The sequence below is a fragment of the Desmodus rotundus genome, chromosome 5 (genome assembly GCF_022682495.2).
Source record: "Desmodus rotundus isolate HL8 chromosome 5, HLdesRot8A.1, whole genome shotgun sequence".
NCBI classification, from domain to species: domain Eukaryota; kingdom Metazoa; phylum Chordata; class Mammalia; order Chiroptera; family Phyllostomidae; genus Desmodus; species Desmodus rotundus.
In genome coordinates, this window is record NC_071391.1 from 41417950 (window position 1) to 41436948 (window position 18999).

The following is an 18999-nucleotide window of genomic DNA, read 5'->3' on the forward strand; positions in this document are numbered from 1 at the left end:
TAAAAAAAGGCACCGTTGCTACTATATAATAACAATGCCTTATCTGTAAGGTGAATGATTTCATATCAAGAGGTAAGATTTTGTCTTTTATGGATAATCTATGATTTCCCTTTATACTCTAAAGTTGCACTCCTAAGACACAGTGGGAAAAAAACACACATGTAATCTGGCAGAGAGCTAGCAAGTAACATTAAGTGAATTAACCTAAATTTCACCAGTCCAGTTGGTGGGTATAAACAAATATAATTCAGGGTACCAGGATCCCTCATTTACCCACCCATAAGACCAGAAGGTCACATGATCTTTCACACTATCTGACCTTGGCACTCAACTCTAATGCTAATAAATTCAATAGCTTGAGATGCTTTGGGGGTTTACTGTTTGTAAATACCCAAAGACTTCCTTTGTTTATTGTTTTGAATGCTTTAGCTTACAGGCAACGAGATACTTTGGACAAAGTGGAGAATATACAGCCAGAAAACTTGGAGGTGAGGTTCAAGTGGGCCACAGGCTAGAAAAACTTGGGTAAAGTGAACTTTTTAGGCTCTAGCTTCATTCAGCTGCATTATTATGCTGAAACTAAATTTATTTCATTCTATAATACTCTAATTATAAAACATTGTTATATTAGGAAATGATTTGATTTGTTTAAATAAATTTATACAGCATTTAGGTTGATATTTCGAACTACGTGATATAACAGTATTTTAATTGTAATGTTAAATGTACATAATACATTTACAACAGGTGTCTTTATTTATAATGACAATTTAAAAATCCTTCCTATTGTAAACTGCATTGCTATGAACATTGGGGTGCATAGGTTCTTTTAAATTGGCGTTTCAGGGTTCTTAGGGTATAATCCCGGCAGTGGAACTTTGAGGGCAAAATACAGTTCCATTTTTAGTTTTCTGAGGAAATTCCATACTGTTTTCCACAGTGGCTGCACCAGTCTGCATTCCCATCAATGGTATACTAGGGTCCCCTTTTCTCCACAGGCTCACCAGAACTTGTTTGTTGATTTGTTTATGATGGCGATTTTGACCAGTGTGAAGTGGTATCTTATACTGGTTTTAATTTGCATCCCTCTGAAGGCTAGTGATGCTAAGCATCCTTTCATATGTCTCTGGGCCCTCTGTATGTCCTCCTTGGAGAAGTGTCTGTTTAGGTCCTTTGCCCATTTTTTAATTGGATAGTTTGTCTTTCTTGTGTGGGGTCCTGTGAGTTCTTTAAAGATTTTGGAGATCAAACCCTTGTCCAAGGTATCATTGGCAAATACATTTTCCCATACGGTTGGTTCCCTTTTCGTTTATTTTCTTTAGCCATGCAGAAGCTTTTTAATTTGAAGAAGCCCCATTTGTTTATTCTTTCTTCTATGTCCCTTGCTCTAGGGGCCTATTGGTGAAAATACTGCTGCATGGAATAGCTGAGATTTTCCTGCCTATGTTCTCCTCTAGGACTTTTATGGTATCGTGACTTATATTTAAGTCTTTCATCCATCTTGAGTTTATTTTTGTGTATGATGTAAGTTGGAGGTCAAGTTTCATATTTTTGCATGTAGCATCCAGATCTCCCAACACCACTTGTTGAAGAGGCTATTTTTACTCCACTTTATGCTCCTGCCCCCTTTGTCCAATATGACTGGACCATCGAGACATGGGTTTATTTCTGGGCTCTCTGTTCTGTTCCATTGGTCTATGTGTCTGTTCTTATGCCAGTACCAGATTGATTACAGTAGCCTTGTAATATAGCCTAAGTGTCCATCAGTAAATGAGTAGATCAAAAAACTGTGGTACATTTACATAATGGAAAACTACACAGCAGAAAGGAAGAAGGAGCTCCTACCCTTCTCAACAGCATGGATGGAACTAGAGAGCATTATGCTAAGTCAGGACGTGAAAGACAAATACCATATGATCTCACCTATAAGTGGAACCTAATCAACAAAACAAACAAGCAAGCAAAATATAACCAGAGATGTGGAAAATAAAGAACAAACTGACAGTAACGAGAGGGAAGGGAGGATAATGGGGGGGAAAGGCGATGGACCATCAGGGAACATGTATGAAGGACCCATGGACAAAGACAATGGGAGTGGGGCAGAGGATTGAATGTGTAGGTGGAAGTGAGTAGGGCAGGAGAGATTAATGGGGGGGAAATGGGGACAACTGTAATTGCACAACAATGAAATATAATAATAAAATAATTAAAATCCTTTCTATTGCTTCTTTGTCCTATTAAAAATTGTATTTCTCCTTTCAAGAAAACTTTACCCTTTGTGACAGCATGGATGGATCTGGAGAACATTTTGCTAAGTGAAATAAGCCAGTCAGAGAAAGACAAATACCATATGATTTCACTCCTATGTGGAATCTAATGAACAAACTGAACTAACAAGCAAAATAGAGACAGACTCATACACAGAGAGCAGGCTGACAGCTCTGGGAGCAGGTGGTTGGGGTGGAGGGATTGGGCAAAAAAGAAAAAGAACTCATGGTCAGGGACAACAGGGTGCTGATTATGGGGGTGTGGGGGGTGGGGGTGGAAGAGGGTATAAGTGGGATAAATGGTAATGGGAAAAAAGCTACAAAAAAAGAATAACTGAATGAAAAAATTTGTGTTTCTCCTTTTAAAAAATGAACTTGTTTTACTGATAAAAATGTAAACTTTCTCTATAACTATGCACCTCCTTCATACATTACCTGTAAAAAGAGGAATTTGTTACCATGCATTTCTGACTCAACTACATCATGAGTATTATTTAATTTCATTTACAGTGTAGTTACAAAAGGAATGGACTGGATTCAAAGTGCTTTGAGATTCACGACTTGATGCTGCCCTTTGCTAGGTAAACTTGGTAAGTTACTAACCAATGGCAAATCAGTTACTTCATCTATAAATACAAGTCCTCAGTATTATTTCTTGGAAATTAATATCTAAATGTTTTACACTGTGCTTAGCGTTTAGTAACCTTTCAATAAGTGTTAGGTATTACATCTCCATTACGTAATCCAATATTTATGCTTTCATCTTCCGTGTTATACTGACAATTCCTATCTGCTATTCTGACAAGCCTTATGTTTTCAATGCTTAGATTTCAAGCCACTGTAAGTACATTTTATAAATTCACAATATAAAGAGAAAAAGATACACATTATTTGAAGCAGGTTCTGTAGTGTTGCTGAAAAAGTTTATTTTTCTTATATTTATTATATATTTTCCATTACCATTTAGTCCCTTTAAACCCCCTTCCCCCAGCAATCACCACACTTCTCCATGTCCATGAGTCCTTTTCCTTTCTGCTCAATCCCTCCACCCCTTAACTACCCCCTCACTAGCTGTCGAAATATACAAGATTCATTGCACATAGCTCTGGACTCTAAAAAATGCCCAGACTTGGCTTAAATAATTGTTTTGTTTAGAATAATTTTTATGTGCTTTAATGAAGATAAACCACTGAACTCACAACTTTTTTTACCGTTGACACTATTACAGATGTCTCCCACTTCCCCCCACCCCTTGCCTCTCTCCACCCAGCCCATGTCCCCCCAACTCCCAGCTCTCATCACATTGTTGTCTGTGTCTGTGGGCTCTGTATACATGCATGTGTGTTCTTTGGCTGATCTCTTCCAGTCCTCCCCACCGCCTCCCCTCTGAATCTGTCAGTCTGTTCCATGTATCCATGCCTCTGGCTTCATTTTGTTCATCGGTTTATTTTGTTCATTAGATTCCACATTTGAGTGATGGCATTAATGTAATGTTTCATCACAGGTTCATTTGGGTAGCAGCAACATTATCTCATGGATTCCCTGGGGCCCGGGAACCACACTGTGGTGACAGACTTCATTTTCCTGGGCTTAACTGATGACCCAGTCCTTCGAGTCATCCTCTTTGTGATCATCCTGTGTATCTACCTGGTGACCGTGTCTGGCAATCTCAGCACAATCGTTCTTATCAGAATCTCTTCTCAGCTCCATCATCCTATGTATTTTTTTCTGAGCCACTTGGCTGTTGCTGACACATACCTTTCAACTTCCGTCACACCCAAGATGCTTATAAACTTCCTGGTGGAGAGAAATCCGATCTCCTATCATGGATGTGGCACGCAGCTTGGTTCAACTGCTGTCTTTGGGATAGTCGAGTACTTCCTTCTGGCTACGATGGCATATGATCGCTTTGTGGCAATCTGCAACCCACTGCTTTATTCAACCAAAATGTCCACACAAGTCTGTGTTCAGTTCCTCATAGTGGCTTACGTGGGTGGTTTTCTCAATGCTTCCTCCTTTACTATTTGCTTCTATTTTTTATTCTTCTGTGGACCAAATGAAATCAATCATTTTTTCTGTGATTTTGCCCCTCTAGTGGAACTCTCCTGTTCTGATAGCAGTATCCCTGCAGTTGTTCCCTCATTTACATCTGGCTCCATCTTCGTGGTCACAGTGTTTGTCATACTTGTCTCCTACACCTACATCCTCATCACCATCCTGAAGATGAACTCCAACGAGGGGCGGCACAAGGCCTTCTCCACCTGCTCATCCCACCTCACAGTGGTCACCCTGTTCTATGGGACCATCACATTCATATATGTGATGCCCAAGTCCACTTTCTCAACTGACCAGAACAAGGTGGTGTCTGTATTCTACACAGTGGTGATTCCCATGCTGAACCCCATCATCTACAGCCTCCGGAACAATGAAATCAAGGGGGCTCTGAAAAGAGTGCTTCAAAAAAAAACATTTTCTTAGTGAAACCTGTTATTTTGTGGGGTTTGATATGGTGACATACCTTAAATATAAGAATAAAGGAAATCGAGTGTCTGTAGTCAAAATATATTTATCTACATGTCATTAGCCAATGTGGAGCTTTTTGTGAGGATAGGAGGTGAATTTTCTGGTATCAAATAATGTAGGTGGTTCTCATCCAATCAGTTGAAGTGATTAAAAACAAAATAAAACAATTGGAGGTCCCTGATAAAACACTGGTTCTGTCTCCTGGGTGTGTCAGAACTAAACACTGTGACATCAATTTTTACTGGAATTTTTTTGATATATTTATTGATTATGCTATTACAGTTGTCCCATTTCCACCCCTTCACTCAACTCCGTCCTGCCCACCCCCTCCCTCCCACATCCCCCCCCTATAGTTCATGTTCATGGGTCATACTTATAAGTTCTTTGGCTTCTACATTTCCTACACTATTCTTACCCTCCCCCTGTCTATTTTCCACCTATCTTTTATGCTATTTATTCTCTGTACCTTTCCTCCCTCTCTCCCCCTCCCAATCCCCTACTGATAACCCTCCATGTGATCTCCATTTCTGTGGTTCCTGTTCTAGTTGTTTGCTTAGTTTTCTTTTGTTTTGGTTTTAGGTGTGTTTGTTAATAACTGTGAGTTTGCTGTCATTTTTACTGTTCCTATTTTTTATCTTCTTTTTCTTAGATAAGTCCCTTTACCATTTCATATAATAATGGCTTGGTGATGATGAACTCCTTTAACTTGACCTTATCTGAGAAGCACTTTATCTGCCCTTCCATTCTAAATGATAGCTTTGCTGGATACAGTAATCTTGGATGTAGGCCCTTGCCTTTCATGACTTGGAATACTTCTTGCCAGTCCCTTCTTGCCTGTAAGGTCTCTTTGGAGAAATCAGCTGACAGTCTTATAGGAACCCCTTTGTAGGTAACTGTGTCCTTTTGTCTTGCTGCTTCTAAGATTCTCTCCTTCTGCTTAATCTTGGGTAATGTAATGATGATGTTCCTTGGTGTGTTCCTCCTTGGGTCCAGCTTCTTTGGGACTCTCTGAGCTTCCTGGACTTCCTGGAAGTCTATTTCCTTTGCCAGATGAGGGAAGTTCTTCATTATTTGTTCAAATAAGTTTTCAATTTTTTGTTCTTCCTCTTCTCCTTCTGGCACCCCTATAATTTTGATGTTGGAACATTTCAAGGTGTCCTGGAGGTTCCTAATCCTCTCCTCATTTTTCCGAATTCTTGTTTCTTCATTCTTTTCTGGTTGGATGTTTCTTTCTTCTTTCTGGTCCACACCGTTGATTTGAGTCCCAGTTTCCTTCGCATCACTATTGGTTCCCTGTACATTTTCCTGTGTTTCTCTTAGCATAGGCTTCATTTTTTCATCTAGTTTTCGAACAAATTCAACCAATCTGTTAGCGTCTTAATAAGCAGTGTTTTGAACTGTGCATCCGATAGGTTGGCTATCTCTTCCTCGCTTAGTTGTATTTTTTCTGGAGCTTTGGAGTGTTCTGTCATTTGGGCCTTTTTTTTTTTTGTGTTGGCGTGTCTGTTACGTTAAGGGGCGGAGCGTTAGGTGTTCCCTGGGGCGGGGTAATGCTGGTCACTGCGCTGTGTTGCTATACGTCGGGGAGGGGCCAAGAGGGAGCAATGGGGCCAGCTTCCCTCTCCACCGGATTTCAGTCTTTTACTCCGCTACCCACAATCAAACGGGGCCCCTCTTGTGCTGGTTCCCGAGTGGGTGGGCTTGTGCACGCCCGAGGCCCCTGTGGGTCTCTCCAACGACCTCTCCTGTGAGGCTGGGAGTCTCTCCTGCTGCCGCCCCAACCCCCACGGGTTTTTTCAATCAAAGGTCTGAGGCTTTATTTCCCCGCACTGGAGCCCTGGGTTGCGTGATCTGCTTCGCCCGACTCCGTTCGTCCGGGTTTATCTGTGAGCAAGTGTGGGGCCAAGGGGTGCTACCTGCCGCTCTGCCTGCCCTGTTCTCTGCCACTCTGAGTTTGGCGCTCTCGGTTTATCTGTACGCGAATGTGGGGTCGCAGGGTCTGCTAGTGCTCGGACTGCCTGCCCCGTTCGTCCCACATTACGTCAGTCTCGGTCCCGCCAAGGCCACTCGAGTTCTCTCCACCCTGGCTGCCCTTCTCTGCCCCTCCTACTGGTCTGGATGTATGTTTCTTTTTTATCTACTTGGTGTCAGACTTCCTTGCTGTTCCATTTTCTGTCAGTTCTGGTTGTGCGAGGAGGCGCAGTGTGTCTACCTATGCCTCAATCTTGGTTTTCCCTTACTGGAATTTTTATTCTGCTGGACTGCATTTGGACTTTGGAACTGCTACCTCTACAATTGTCGGAGCCAATTCCTTAAAGCACCTATCTCTCCATCGCTCTATCTTTCTATCTGTCTCCTATTGGTTTTGTTTCTCTAGAGAATATGAATACAACTGTAACTAATTTTCTTCTTCCTGCTCTTACTCTCTTCCCATCATTCTCCACACATCAGTCATAGCCATAAATCTAAATAGCTTAGTTCCTTTGTTAATATCCCCCAAGGATCTTAGAGTAAAGACAACAATTCTGAACATGGCTTATAAAGTCTTGAACATGGCCCATCCTTCTTTTTGCCTCTCACCACTTTTCCCTTGATCTCTAAACACATGAACTCTGGGAATCAGTTGTGGTTTTCTTTAAATCCTTAAGTATTCCATGTTCTTTACCACATCAGGGCCACTCATATGCAGTAGCTCTACCTGAAATGCATTCTTCTCCTCACCTCAGTAATGCCTAATGATTCTATGGGTACTAACCTAAAAGCTGTTTTCTATCTTCTAGAAAGTCTTTCTGAGGTTCCAACCAAATTACGTACACCTGTTATCCCACTGTAGAACCCTGTACATTTTCTTCAGAATACTCAGTGCACATTACAGTTGAACATTCAGTATTTGTTTTCTCCACAATGTTGGAGGCTTCTTATAGACAGCCACAATGTCTTTCCTCTCTCCCCGTGCATCTATGTTCACACAGGTCCTGCAGCATAAGTGCTTAGTTGAAATGAGACAACTAATAAATGAATGGCTCGCTGAGTGAAGCTTTTGCTGTGTCATGAATGACTGGCTCTGGTAGTTGTGACTCCTGACCACTGATCTGTGGGATGTTTCATCCTGATTCAAGTGGCTGAATGTCTGTGTCAGATTTTGCTATAACTCTGACAGGCCATTACACAAACCCATGCTCTCCACAGTTATGCCTCTGCCTCCACACTGATGAACTCAGATTGTCAACTAGAATCCCAGCACAGTGATTAAAAGTGTTGTGAACACCATCTTTTGAATAAAGTCCCCCTTGTGTCTTTGCCTGGTTGGAGAGTTAAAAGATCTAGAAGTCAAATATTAATAAGGGTAGTATTATGAAAAATCAAACAAGAGGATATAACCCTAATAAGTATTTATGCACCAAACATTGGAGCACCTAAATATGTAAAGCAAATATTGACAGAAATAAAAGTAGAGATCAATAGGAATATAGTCAGAGAAGGATACTTTAACACCATTGGTATCAATGGGTGTAGCACCCAGACAGAAAAATCAATAAGGAAACAGCAATCTTAAATGACACATTAGAATACATGAATTTAATTGGCATTTTTAGGACATTTCACATCATAGCAGCAGAATATACATTCTTTTCCAGTGCACATGGTGTATTTTCTTTTTTAAAAAAATGTTTTATTTGTTTTTAGATTGAGGGAAAGGGAGGGAGAAACAGAGGGAGAGAAAGAAACATTGTGTGAAAGAAACATTGATCAGCTGCCTCTTGCATGCACCTCAAGTGAGACTGGGCAAGTAACTCAAGCCTGTGCCCTGCCCAGGATTCAAGCCAGTGACCTTATGCTTTGTAGGATGATGCCCAACCAACTGATCCACACTGATCAGGGTGCACATGGTGTATTTTCCAGGAGAGACCACATATTAAGCTATAAAACAAGTTTCAGTGAATTGAAGATTGAAATCATATCATGCACCTTCTCTGATCACAATGGTACGAAAACTAGAATTCACAAGAAGAAACCTGAGCAACATACACACATGCGGAGGCTAAGTAACACGCTGTGACACGATGAATGGATTAGCCATGAGATCAAGGAAGAAGTTAAAAAATACTTTGAGACAAATGAAAATGAAACCACAACAACCCCAAAAACTATGGGACAGAGACAAAGCAGTTCCAATAACTTCGTCCACAGTAATAAAGGTCTACCTCAAGAAAGAAGAAAAACCTCAAATAAACAATCTAAGCTGACATCTAAAAGATCTATGAAAAGAACAAAGTCCAAAATGAGTAGAAGGAAGGAAATAATCAAGTTTAGAGTGAAATAAGAAAATCGAGTCTAAAATAACAATAGGAAAAAAATCAGTGAAACCAAGAGCTACTTTTTCAGGTAAACAAAATTGATAAAACTTTATTCAGACTCATGAAGAAAAAAAATATAAGGGTCAAACCACTGTGCACGTGCAGAAAGGCTGAATCCCCATCCAAGGGCTCAGTCCACAGCCGCCATGAAAACCCAGACAAGCAGGAGCACGATACGCAGTGTTCTGCTATCTCTGTTGAGCCCTACCTACACGAGTCTACTTGTTTAAGTCCAGGAAGTTGTGCCATAGTTTATTACACAAGAGTAGATCATCAGAACAATCTAGGTAATGGATATATTGTTGCTAACAGTCTGATTTTTTCAGCATGGCTTTATGTTTTCAATATTTCATAAAATGCCAGAAAACATTTTTGAGTGGCATTGCAGTAAATGGAGATTTCAGTCAACATGAATTTTCCTGGTCAGCAAGACCTTCTAAAGAAGAGTTACTTAGTGAGAAAGCAGCCACATCAATCTGTCTACGTGTTCCTATTCTTTTCCACCTTTCTTCTGACAGATTCCTGGGCAACACTCAGTATGACAGGCCCTCTCCCCCTTGCACCGTATACAGGACAGAGGCCTATGGGGTTTGGCAAACGTTCAGAACTATAAAATATAGTATTGAGTAGGAAGTGAAATAAACCTGAAGGAATCATCCACACTTTAAATTGTACTTGAACAAGTAGAGTTTTCAATTACTTGGTTTGTTTTTCAGATAAATAAGAACAAACCTGACCGAATAGTTATGATACTACATCAGAATGAAAACATTATTTTGTGAACATCACAATGAGTTCTAAGTCCACAGAGGACAATCTTCCTGGTGTCCCATGGAGAGGAAGGAACTCCAAGTGGTGTCAAGGGTAATGGTCTCAGGTGACCACAAAATTCTCATTGGATGTTACAGGAAACCCAGCTTCAGACATAAAGAACAGAGTTTTACCCTATTGTCATAAGAAACCCGGTACGTTCAGACGCAGAGTGAATGCATCACAGGGCTTCTAAGGGCAAAATGGCTTAAACACTTAAGCCTAAGTATTACAGAAAGAACTGTAGAACACTGTGCATAAGCTATGAGTTCCTCACGTAGCTTAATGTTTTTCTCTTTAAAAAAAATTGGAAGTGACTTCTCTTGTCATAATGTGGGAAGTTTATGCACAATTAGCACACGAACAACAGCACTGAGGAGGTCAGAAATCTGAAAACTGAAGATTGGACCGCAAACGCCAGAGCAGAGTGTGCCAAGAGGGATTGACTTCACACAGGCAACCCAGCAGAAGAGCTGGTACAGTGTTACAGGCAACTGTGAGCAGGTGAGTACTGCTGAGCATCTGTGGGAAAGCTGTCTATAAGCCATGTGATATTTCAGCAAATGGAAATAGAATTAGCAGGTACTGGACACTTACAATCTGATAGGTCTGCATGCACAGCATTGTAACCCTGAGAGGAGGTATATGTAAGGCCACGTTACACAGGAGAAGACTGGTTATCACGGAAATTAAATTACTGTATGTAATTTGTACGTAATAGAAGCAGAGCTTGGATTGGAACCCAGACTCCTCTAATTCTGCTCAATTCCCATTACTAAATAATTCCTGCTCTAATCTCAAGGCTAATTAGGTGATTTCATTGTATCACAACAATTAAGCAGGAAAGAGTAAAGAAAGCCATGTGTTAAAATCCTTGTGCAATTTCCATAGTTCACTCATTATTTAATTGTAAATTTCACTGTACACCATTGGCAATTTAATTCTTTGCGTCTCTGCACATGATTTTCCTTTGATAACTCACTATGTCTTCAAACTTATGCACTCATGATTTATAAAAGAACAAGCATTCTCACTGAGAAAACTAAGAAAAAATATGTACATATACACATACATACATGCATATACATACATATATATGAACTTAGAAGGCCATGTATAACCAGAACATACATGAGCCTTATGAACCTACAATTTACATAAATTTTGTTAAACTTTCTATCAGAATGCATACCTCAAATTCAGGAAAACATACTCTTTTATTTTCCTGCCCTGAGGTCAACTGTGACATGAAGACATTAAAAGGAAAATTCCAGAAATAAAAAAATTTATCATAAATTGTGGGCCATTCTGAGTAGCATGATGAAGTCTCACACCATCCTACTCTGCCAGCCCTGGGAATGAATCATCCCGTTGTCCAGCAAATCCACGCTGCATATGCGCTATCCCCCACCCTAGTTAGTCACGTAGCAGCTGTCTTGGTTATCAAATCAGCTGTCACAGCACCACAGTCCTTGTGTTCAGTTAGTCCACATATTACTTAATAATGGCCCAAAGCACAAAACAGTGATGTTAGCAATTCAAATATGCCAAAGAGAAGCCATAAAGTGCCGCCTTTATATGAAAAAGGTATGTGTTTATGTATAGGAAAAAAACAATATATTTAGAGTTCAGTAGTGTCTGCAGTTTCAGGCATTACTGGGGGTCTTGGAATATACCCCCACGCATAAGGGAATACTGTATCTCTTCTGAAAATTGTAGAAAAGCTGATTCAAAGTTGACCTTTATTCTGATTGGATTAAAAAAAAGTTGAATGTACTTTTCCAAATACTTGGTAATAAACATTCCCATTTCTGCACCTTTTCACATTGGCCCATGAGCTGAAAAGAAGTGTAGCCACCAGGAAAATCCTCCAGCTCAGTCTGGAGGGGAATAATGACTGACGTGATGGTCCCAGGGGTTCCCAAGCTGGTCATGGTTCTGATGTACCTCTTGGAAGGTGGACTGGTTTACAGTGCCCACTGTTCAGGGTTTTGATGTGGTAATTGGATAGGAGTCTGCAAAGTGGCTTAATATCAAGAAGTAGCCTCAAGCTCCTGTAGCTCTCACTGATATTTGAAGAAACCAGACGTGATAAGTCCACTAGATCTCTCTGCAAAGACGAGGCACAAATAACCTGGAAATGGGTGTTTCAGGGGAAAAATCAATGATGTGCCTTGCAGTTATGGAAGTGTGTATCCCAAGGAGGGCTGGGCCAGAAACATCTCCCTCACACTCTGTCCCTCTCAGAGGGACTAGAAGTAGTGGGAATGATGTCATATTGACATATTCTCAATCACCACTTCCCTTGAGTATTTTGAGGAAAGTAGGGTTTACAATCAAACAAATGGAGAAAGGGAGTAACAGAATCACAGTGAGAGATTCAAAACTGAAACACAACAATTTCTCCTGAAGTTTTTCATTTCTCTTCTTAGAACAATCTGTCAGAAACTTGTAATGGATGTGAGCAAAAGTATATAATCCCCGAGAAGATTCCCATGGTGACCCCAATGTGCTCCCTAGGGGCAGTATGGCAATCATGTGTTATTTGATGTACAGAGGATAAAGTATATTGTTTGGACTAGAAAACAAGTCTTTATTGCTTTGTTCCAATGGAAACCACTCTGAGAATAGTTTACAGGGTTTCTCTCTTTTTTTGGAGGCGGTGGGGGATACACTTCATTCATTAAACGAGTATGTATTAAATATCGACACACAGTTATCACATTGCTAGGTGATATGGCTCTATCTTAGTGGGTATTGAAATGTATCGAAGGAGGCAGCCAACAAAGCACATATCCAAATTAAGGAAATGCTAAAGAGAGAAAAGAATATAGATGAAAAGAATTGGTCAGTGCACCTAAGAAACAACCACGTGAGGCTTCCTGGGGGAGATGGAACTCATTTATTTGTTGAACTCTCGTCACACACATGCGTGTATTTACCAGGTTATGCTGCAAGTATGTGGACAAAACGGTAAAAGAGCTCTCACCATTGTTTCCTTCTTTTGATGGCATTTTTCTCTATCTGAGTGGGAGAGGTAATACGTCTTATTCCATGTTACATTCCCACACATGGGAGTGACTGACACATCATAGACATTAAATAAATATTTGTGGAGCTAATCGATGAGTCTTACATAGTCAATCAGGTAAACTGTACCTTAGTTTCCGTTTTTGTAATATCAGGATTGAAATACTTAATGTGCAGAGATGTTGGGGAAATTTAGTGAGAATATTCTATCAAACACACAGCATATTGACCAGCACATTTCAGAGGCTGAGTAAATACTGGTTACCTGACATACTTCTTGTATATTGTTTGTCCAGTAATTCAGTACATTAAAAAAAAAACACAAACTTTTCAGCTAAAGGTATATTTTCTTCAAACTTTGTAGATCTTCAAGTGCTTTCCAGTGTGTCTCTATCATCTTTCCTCAACCGTCAACTCTACACGCATGTCTTCTCACTGTTATCTTTTCCTCCCCTGACAGCAGTGCCTGAAACCAAACCACACTCTGTACAGAAGGTCTCACACTCAGCACAGTGGATGTTTTAAGGACTCATGAAAATGGCCAGAGAACTTAAGCTCTAATAAGAGCTGTGCTGCGAAGCAGCCCTTTCCACCAGTGTATCAGTGAGAACACATCCTGAAAACTTCCCTGAAAGGTCAAGAATTAATCTGACATCACGAACACAAACGAGCCATCTAGGATGGGGGTGGACTCTCCACAACCATTTTGCCTTCGAGATCTGCATGAATGGGAGATAGTTATTGAACACCTCCAGCCTCCACTTACTGTCATGGATAGAAAACCAGTACGAATTCCAGAACAGTGAATTCATTTATTAGGTCTATTCAATGACATAATTGTTAGCCAAGTGGCCACCACTTTCTGGTAATCACCTCTGGAAACAGTATTACCAAGAATGTTTGGAAACCATTCAAAAAGAATTTCTTACTTCTTAAATTCACATTGCTTCAGTCAACCTCGTCGGGCACTTCTCTATGCCTGCCAGTCTATAACTAGATCACACATACACATTGCACACCTGCTGCCCTCATACTCTGGTAGGGGAGAAAATAAGCATTTTTCATATTGCCCTCTTTCTTGCAGACACTGACTGCAGAGGAGGGCGATAAAGAAGTGATAAATAAGGTTGATCCCAGGATAGACTTGGCATACTTTATGACATTTACACAGATTCTCCAGTAGGATCTTTCTCAGTCCCCTGAATCCTGACCTTGAATTCATCCTGGCCCGTTTCAATCCCAATGCTCAGGATCACTCATGGACAGTTGTCTTGCCATTGTCCAGGAACTCTTGATTAAAGTCCACATGACATCAATGCTTTTAATAATCTTGCCATAGTCTTGACCTCAAGGATATCTGCCTGCATCTGTGGGAGAGTGACTGAGCCCACTGCATGATGGGCAACTGTACCACAGTGAGCACATTCCTTCTGTGGGGATTTTCCAGTTTCCCAGACCTGCAGGGTCTCCTGTTTGTGATGATTTTCTTGTCCCATGTGACCATATTAGCTGCAAATGTGTCCATAATGGTGGCCATCAAGCTCAGCCACACCCTTCACACCCCGATGTACTTTTTCCTCTCTGGCTTGTCCTTTTCAGAAACCTGTACCACTATGGTAGTCATCCCCCGAATGCTAGTGGACTTGCTATCAGACAGCAAGACCATTTCCCTTCCTGAGTGCGCCACACAGATGTTCCTCTTCTTGAGCTTGGCAGGCAATAACTGCTTCATCATGGCTGCCATGTCCTATGACCGTTACACTGCCATTCACAACCCGCTGCACTACCCCATCCTCATGACCCACAAGACCTGCCTTCAGCTCATGATGGCCTCTTATGTTACTGGGATCATGGTGTCTCTGTGCATTGTCCTCATAGTATTCAACTTGTCTTTTTGTGACTTCAGCATCATCCAGCACTTTTTCTGTGACATCACACCTGTAGCCTCCATTGCCTGTGATTACACTTTGTTTCAGAAAATGATCCTTCTTGCACTCACTTCCTTTGTGTTAGTGGGCACCTTCATTTTAATTATGATTTCCTATGTCTTCATTGTGGTCACAGTTGTGAAGATGCCCTCTGCAAGGGGGAGATATAAGGCCTTTTCGACTTGCTCCTCTCACCTCACTGTAGTGTGCATACACTATGGTTTTTCTGGCTTTGTCCATTTGAGACCCAAGGACAGTGATTCATTTTGTGAAGATATGCTGATGTCTGTGACATATACAGTGCTGACTCCTCTGCTTAATCCCATAGTTTACAGCCTAAGGAACAAAGACATGCAAATAGCTCTAAGGAGAGTACTAGGAAATGTCAGTAGGTTTTTCTCTCATATGGCAAGTAAAAGAGCCTTGAACACTTCTTAGGACATGTACAGAGCCTGCCCTGACTGGTGTGGCTCAGTTGGTTGGGCATTGTCTCACAAAGTGAAAGGTCGCTGGTTCGATTCCCAGTCAGGGTACATGCCTGGGTTGTGGGCCCAGCAGGCAAGTACCCATTTGGGGCACATGAGAGGGGCAACTCTCAATGTTTCTCTCTCACATCAATGTTTCACTCCCTGTCTTTCTCCTTCCCTTCTCCTCTCTCTAAAAATAAATAAATAAAATTTTAAAAAATCTATAGAGCATTGATAAATAAAGGTGAAGAAAGTGGAGTACTCCTAATAAAAATTAGCACTTTATGTGCAAAGCAGTTAACGTGTGTTCTATTTGTCTGATGTGTCCTGGCCTCATTCTTTTCCTACTATAAACTAGATGTAGTTTTTAAAATATTTTGCACAATTCATGAGAGAAATGTGAATTAAAGTACAACAGATATCACCTTGTACCTGTCAGAATAACTACCATCTATAAATCAGTAAACAGCAAATGTTGGTGAAGATGTGGGAAAAAGGAACCCCAGTACACTGTTGGTGGGAAAGCACATTGGTGCAGCCAGTGGAAAGCAATATCTGGAAAAAGTAAAAATGGAACTGCCCTATGACCCAGTGATTTTTCTTCTGGGAATTTATCTAAAGAGACCTGGAACACTAATGCTAAAGAATATAAGCACCCCTATGTTACTGCAGTTTTATTTACAATCGCCAAGATATGGAAGCAACCCAAATGTCTATCAGTAGATGAGTGCATAAAACAACTATGGGACATTTACACAATGGAATACTACTTGGCTGTAAAAAAGGAGGAAATCTTACCCTTATTGACACCCAAGATTATTATGTTAAGTGAAATAAGCCAGTCAGAGAAATATAAATATCATATGATTTCACTTATATGTGGAATCTAATGAAGAAACTGAACTAGCAAGCTGAATAGAGACAGACTCATTCATAGAGAGTAGAATGACAGCTCTGGGGGTGGGTGGTGTTGGATGAGGGTATGAAGGGAGTGAGTAACAAAGAATAAAAAGAAAAAAGCCTCATGGACATGGGCAACAGTGTGCTGACTGCGGGCAGGAGAGGGGGTGGGGCGAGGTGGAGGAGGGTGTAGAGGGATAAATAGTGATACACAGAGACTTGACCTGGGGTGGTGAACACACAATACAGTGCACAGATGATGTGCTGTAGAACTTGCACCTGGAACCTGTACAATTTTGTAACTAGTGTCACCCCAATGAATCAATAAAGAGGGGAAAAATAAAATATATTAAATGTTGCGAGGGAGGTGGGTTTGGCTGGGGTGGGGTGGGGGGAATGGTGGGGATAAAATGCAGACAAGTGTAATTGAAAAACAATAAAATAATTAAAAATTATATATATGCATATACACATGCACATATGTATACCGGAAACACATCAAAAATGCTTTGCAACATTGTATTTTCACAATTCTGGTTGGCTTAGGAGGAGGAAAAAATTTGTTGTAAGAGAAAAAGAAAAAGAAAAATGAATGAAAGAAAGAGAGTGAGACACACAGAGAAAAAGAAGGAAAGAAAAGAGATCATTAATCGATTGGAAAAAGGAGAAAGCAGAAACACAACTTTAGAGTTGCAATGAGGTAAGGACCACAATACAAGAAATTTCAAAGAACTTTAAGGAATTACATTTTCAACTCTATTTATTTGACACTACATAGGAATGAATAAGTATCTGGAAAAATAATTAATGAGTTTCTGAAAAAGAAATATGCATTTTTAACATATCAAATTCCAGGTATAATGTAGAAAAATCTGTCAAAAAGCTATTCTTCCTATCCCCCAACAAAGGAGTAGGCGAGATGGTTCCATAATTAACTTCTTTTTTAAAATTATTTATATACTTTTCTGTATTTTTAAAATTTTTTATTGTTATTCAATTACAGTTGTATGCCTTTTCTCCCCACCCCTCCACGCCAGCCCAGCCAAACCCACCTCCCTCCCCTACCTCCACCCTCCCCCTTGATTTTGTCCATGTGTCCTTTATAGTAGTTCCTATAATCCCCTCTCCTCACTGTCCCCTCCCCACTCCCCCCCTGGCTATTGTTAGATTGTTCTTAACCTCAATGTCTCTGGTTATATTTTGTTTGCTTTTTTCTTCTATTGATTATGTTCCAGTTAAAGGTGAGATCATATGGTATTTGTCCCTTACCACCTGGCTTATTTCATTTAGCATAATGCTCTCCAGTTCCATCCATGCTGTTGCAAAGGGTATAAGCTCCTACTTTCTCTCTGCTGCATAGAATTTCATTGTGTAAATATACCACAGTTTTTTGATCCACTCATTTGCTGATGGACACTTAGGTTGCTTCTAGTACTTGGCTATTGTAAATTGTGCTGCTATGAACATTGGGGTGCATAGGTTCTTTTGGATTGGTGATTCAGGGTTCTTAGGGTATAATCCCAGCAGTGGAATTGCTGGGTCAAAAGGCAGTTCCAGTTTTAGTTTTCACCAAAAGAAAAAAGCAAACAAAATATAACCAGAAACATCGAAGTTAAGAGCAATCTAACAATAACCAGAGGGGAGTGGGGAAGGGGCAGTGGGGAGAGGGTTTTTCAGGAACTACTGTAAAGGACACATGGACAAAACCCAGGGGGAGAGTGGAGGTAGGGGAGGGAGGTGGGCTTGTCGGGGGTGGAGTGTGGGGAGGGGAGAAAATGCAGACAACTGTAATTGAACAGCAATTAAAAAAAAAAACGAACAAAAAGAATAAATAAATAAAACCAAAAAAACAACCAGAACTGACAGAAAGTCAAACTGTATGGAAGTATGACAACCAAGGCGTTAAAGAAACATTCATCCAGACCAGTAGGAGGGGCAGAGATGGAGAGCAGGGGTGGAGAGGACTGGGGCACCTGGCAGACTGGGCACTCCCACATTTGCATGTGGGTAAACAGGGAGGAACAACTGAGAAGCAAGATAGACCCTGTAACCCAGGGTTGCAGCATGGGGAAATAAAGCCTCAAAACCTCTGAATGAAAAAACCTGTGGGGGTTAGGTGGCAGGAGAAACTCCCAGCCTCACAAGAGAGTTCGTTGGAGAGACTTACAGAGTCCTATAATGTACACAAACCCACCCACTCAGGAATCAGCACCAGAAGGGCCCAAATTGCTTGTGGGTAGTGCAGGAAGTGACTGAAAGCCGTCAGAGAGCTGAAGGAGTGGCATTGTCCCCTATCAGAACCCCACATACAGTGCCACAACACAGCGACCTGGGTTGCCCTTCCATAGCAAATACCTAAGGCCCTCCCCCTTATGACACAACAGGCAGGAGGAGACAAAAAGAAATGGCCCAAATGAAAGAACTTATCAAAGCTCCAGGAAAAATACAACTAAGTGATGAAGAGATAGACAACCTATCAGACCCACAGTTCAAAACATTGGTAATTAGGATGCTCAAGAATTGGTTGAGTATGGTCACAAAATAGAGGAAAAAGTGAAGGCTATGAAAGGTGAAATGAAGGAAAATGTACAGGAACCAACAGTAATGGGAAGGAAACTGGGACACAAATCAGCTGTTTGGAGCAGAAGGAAGAAATAAACATTCCACCAGAACAGAATGAAGAAACAAGAATTCAAAAAAATGAGGACAGGCTAAG

General features: G+C 40.8%; 2 protein-coding genes across 2 annotated transcripts; both read left to right on the forward strand.

Moving 5' to 3' along the window:
- The first annotated feature begins 2798 nt into the window (after positions 1–2798).
- On the forward strand, positions 2799–4745 carry LOC112303412 (olfactory receptor 5P76-like). Its single transcript, XM_024558999.3, has 2 exons — positions 2799–2857; positions 3772–4745. Exon 2 carries the CDS (start codon positions 3801–3803, stop codon positions 4743–4745), a length of 945 nt encoding a protein of 314 aa, XP_024414767.2. The 5' UTR covers positions 2799–2857; positions 3772–3800.
- A 9449-nt stretch (positions 4746–14194) lies between these two features.
- Positions 14195–15630, forward strand: LOC128781072 (olfactory receptor 10T2-like). The gene has a single exon (XM_053925374.1). It carries the CDS (start codon positions 14383–14385, stop codon positions 15352–15354), a length of 972 nt encoding a protein of 323 aa, XP_053781349.1. The 5' UTR covers positions 14195–14382; the 3' UTR covers positions 15355–15630.
- Positions 15631–18999: the final 3369 nt, after the last annotated feature.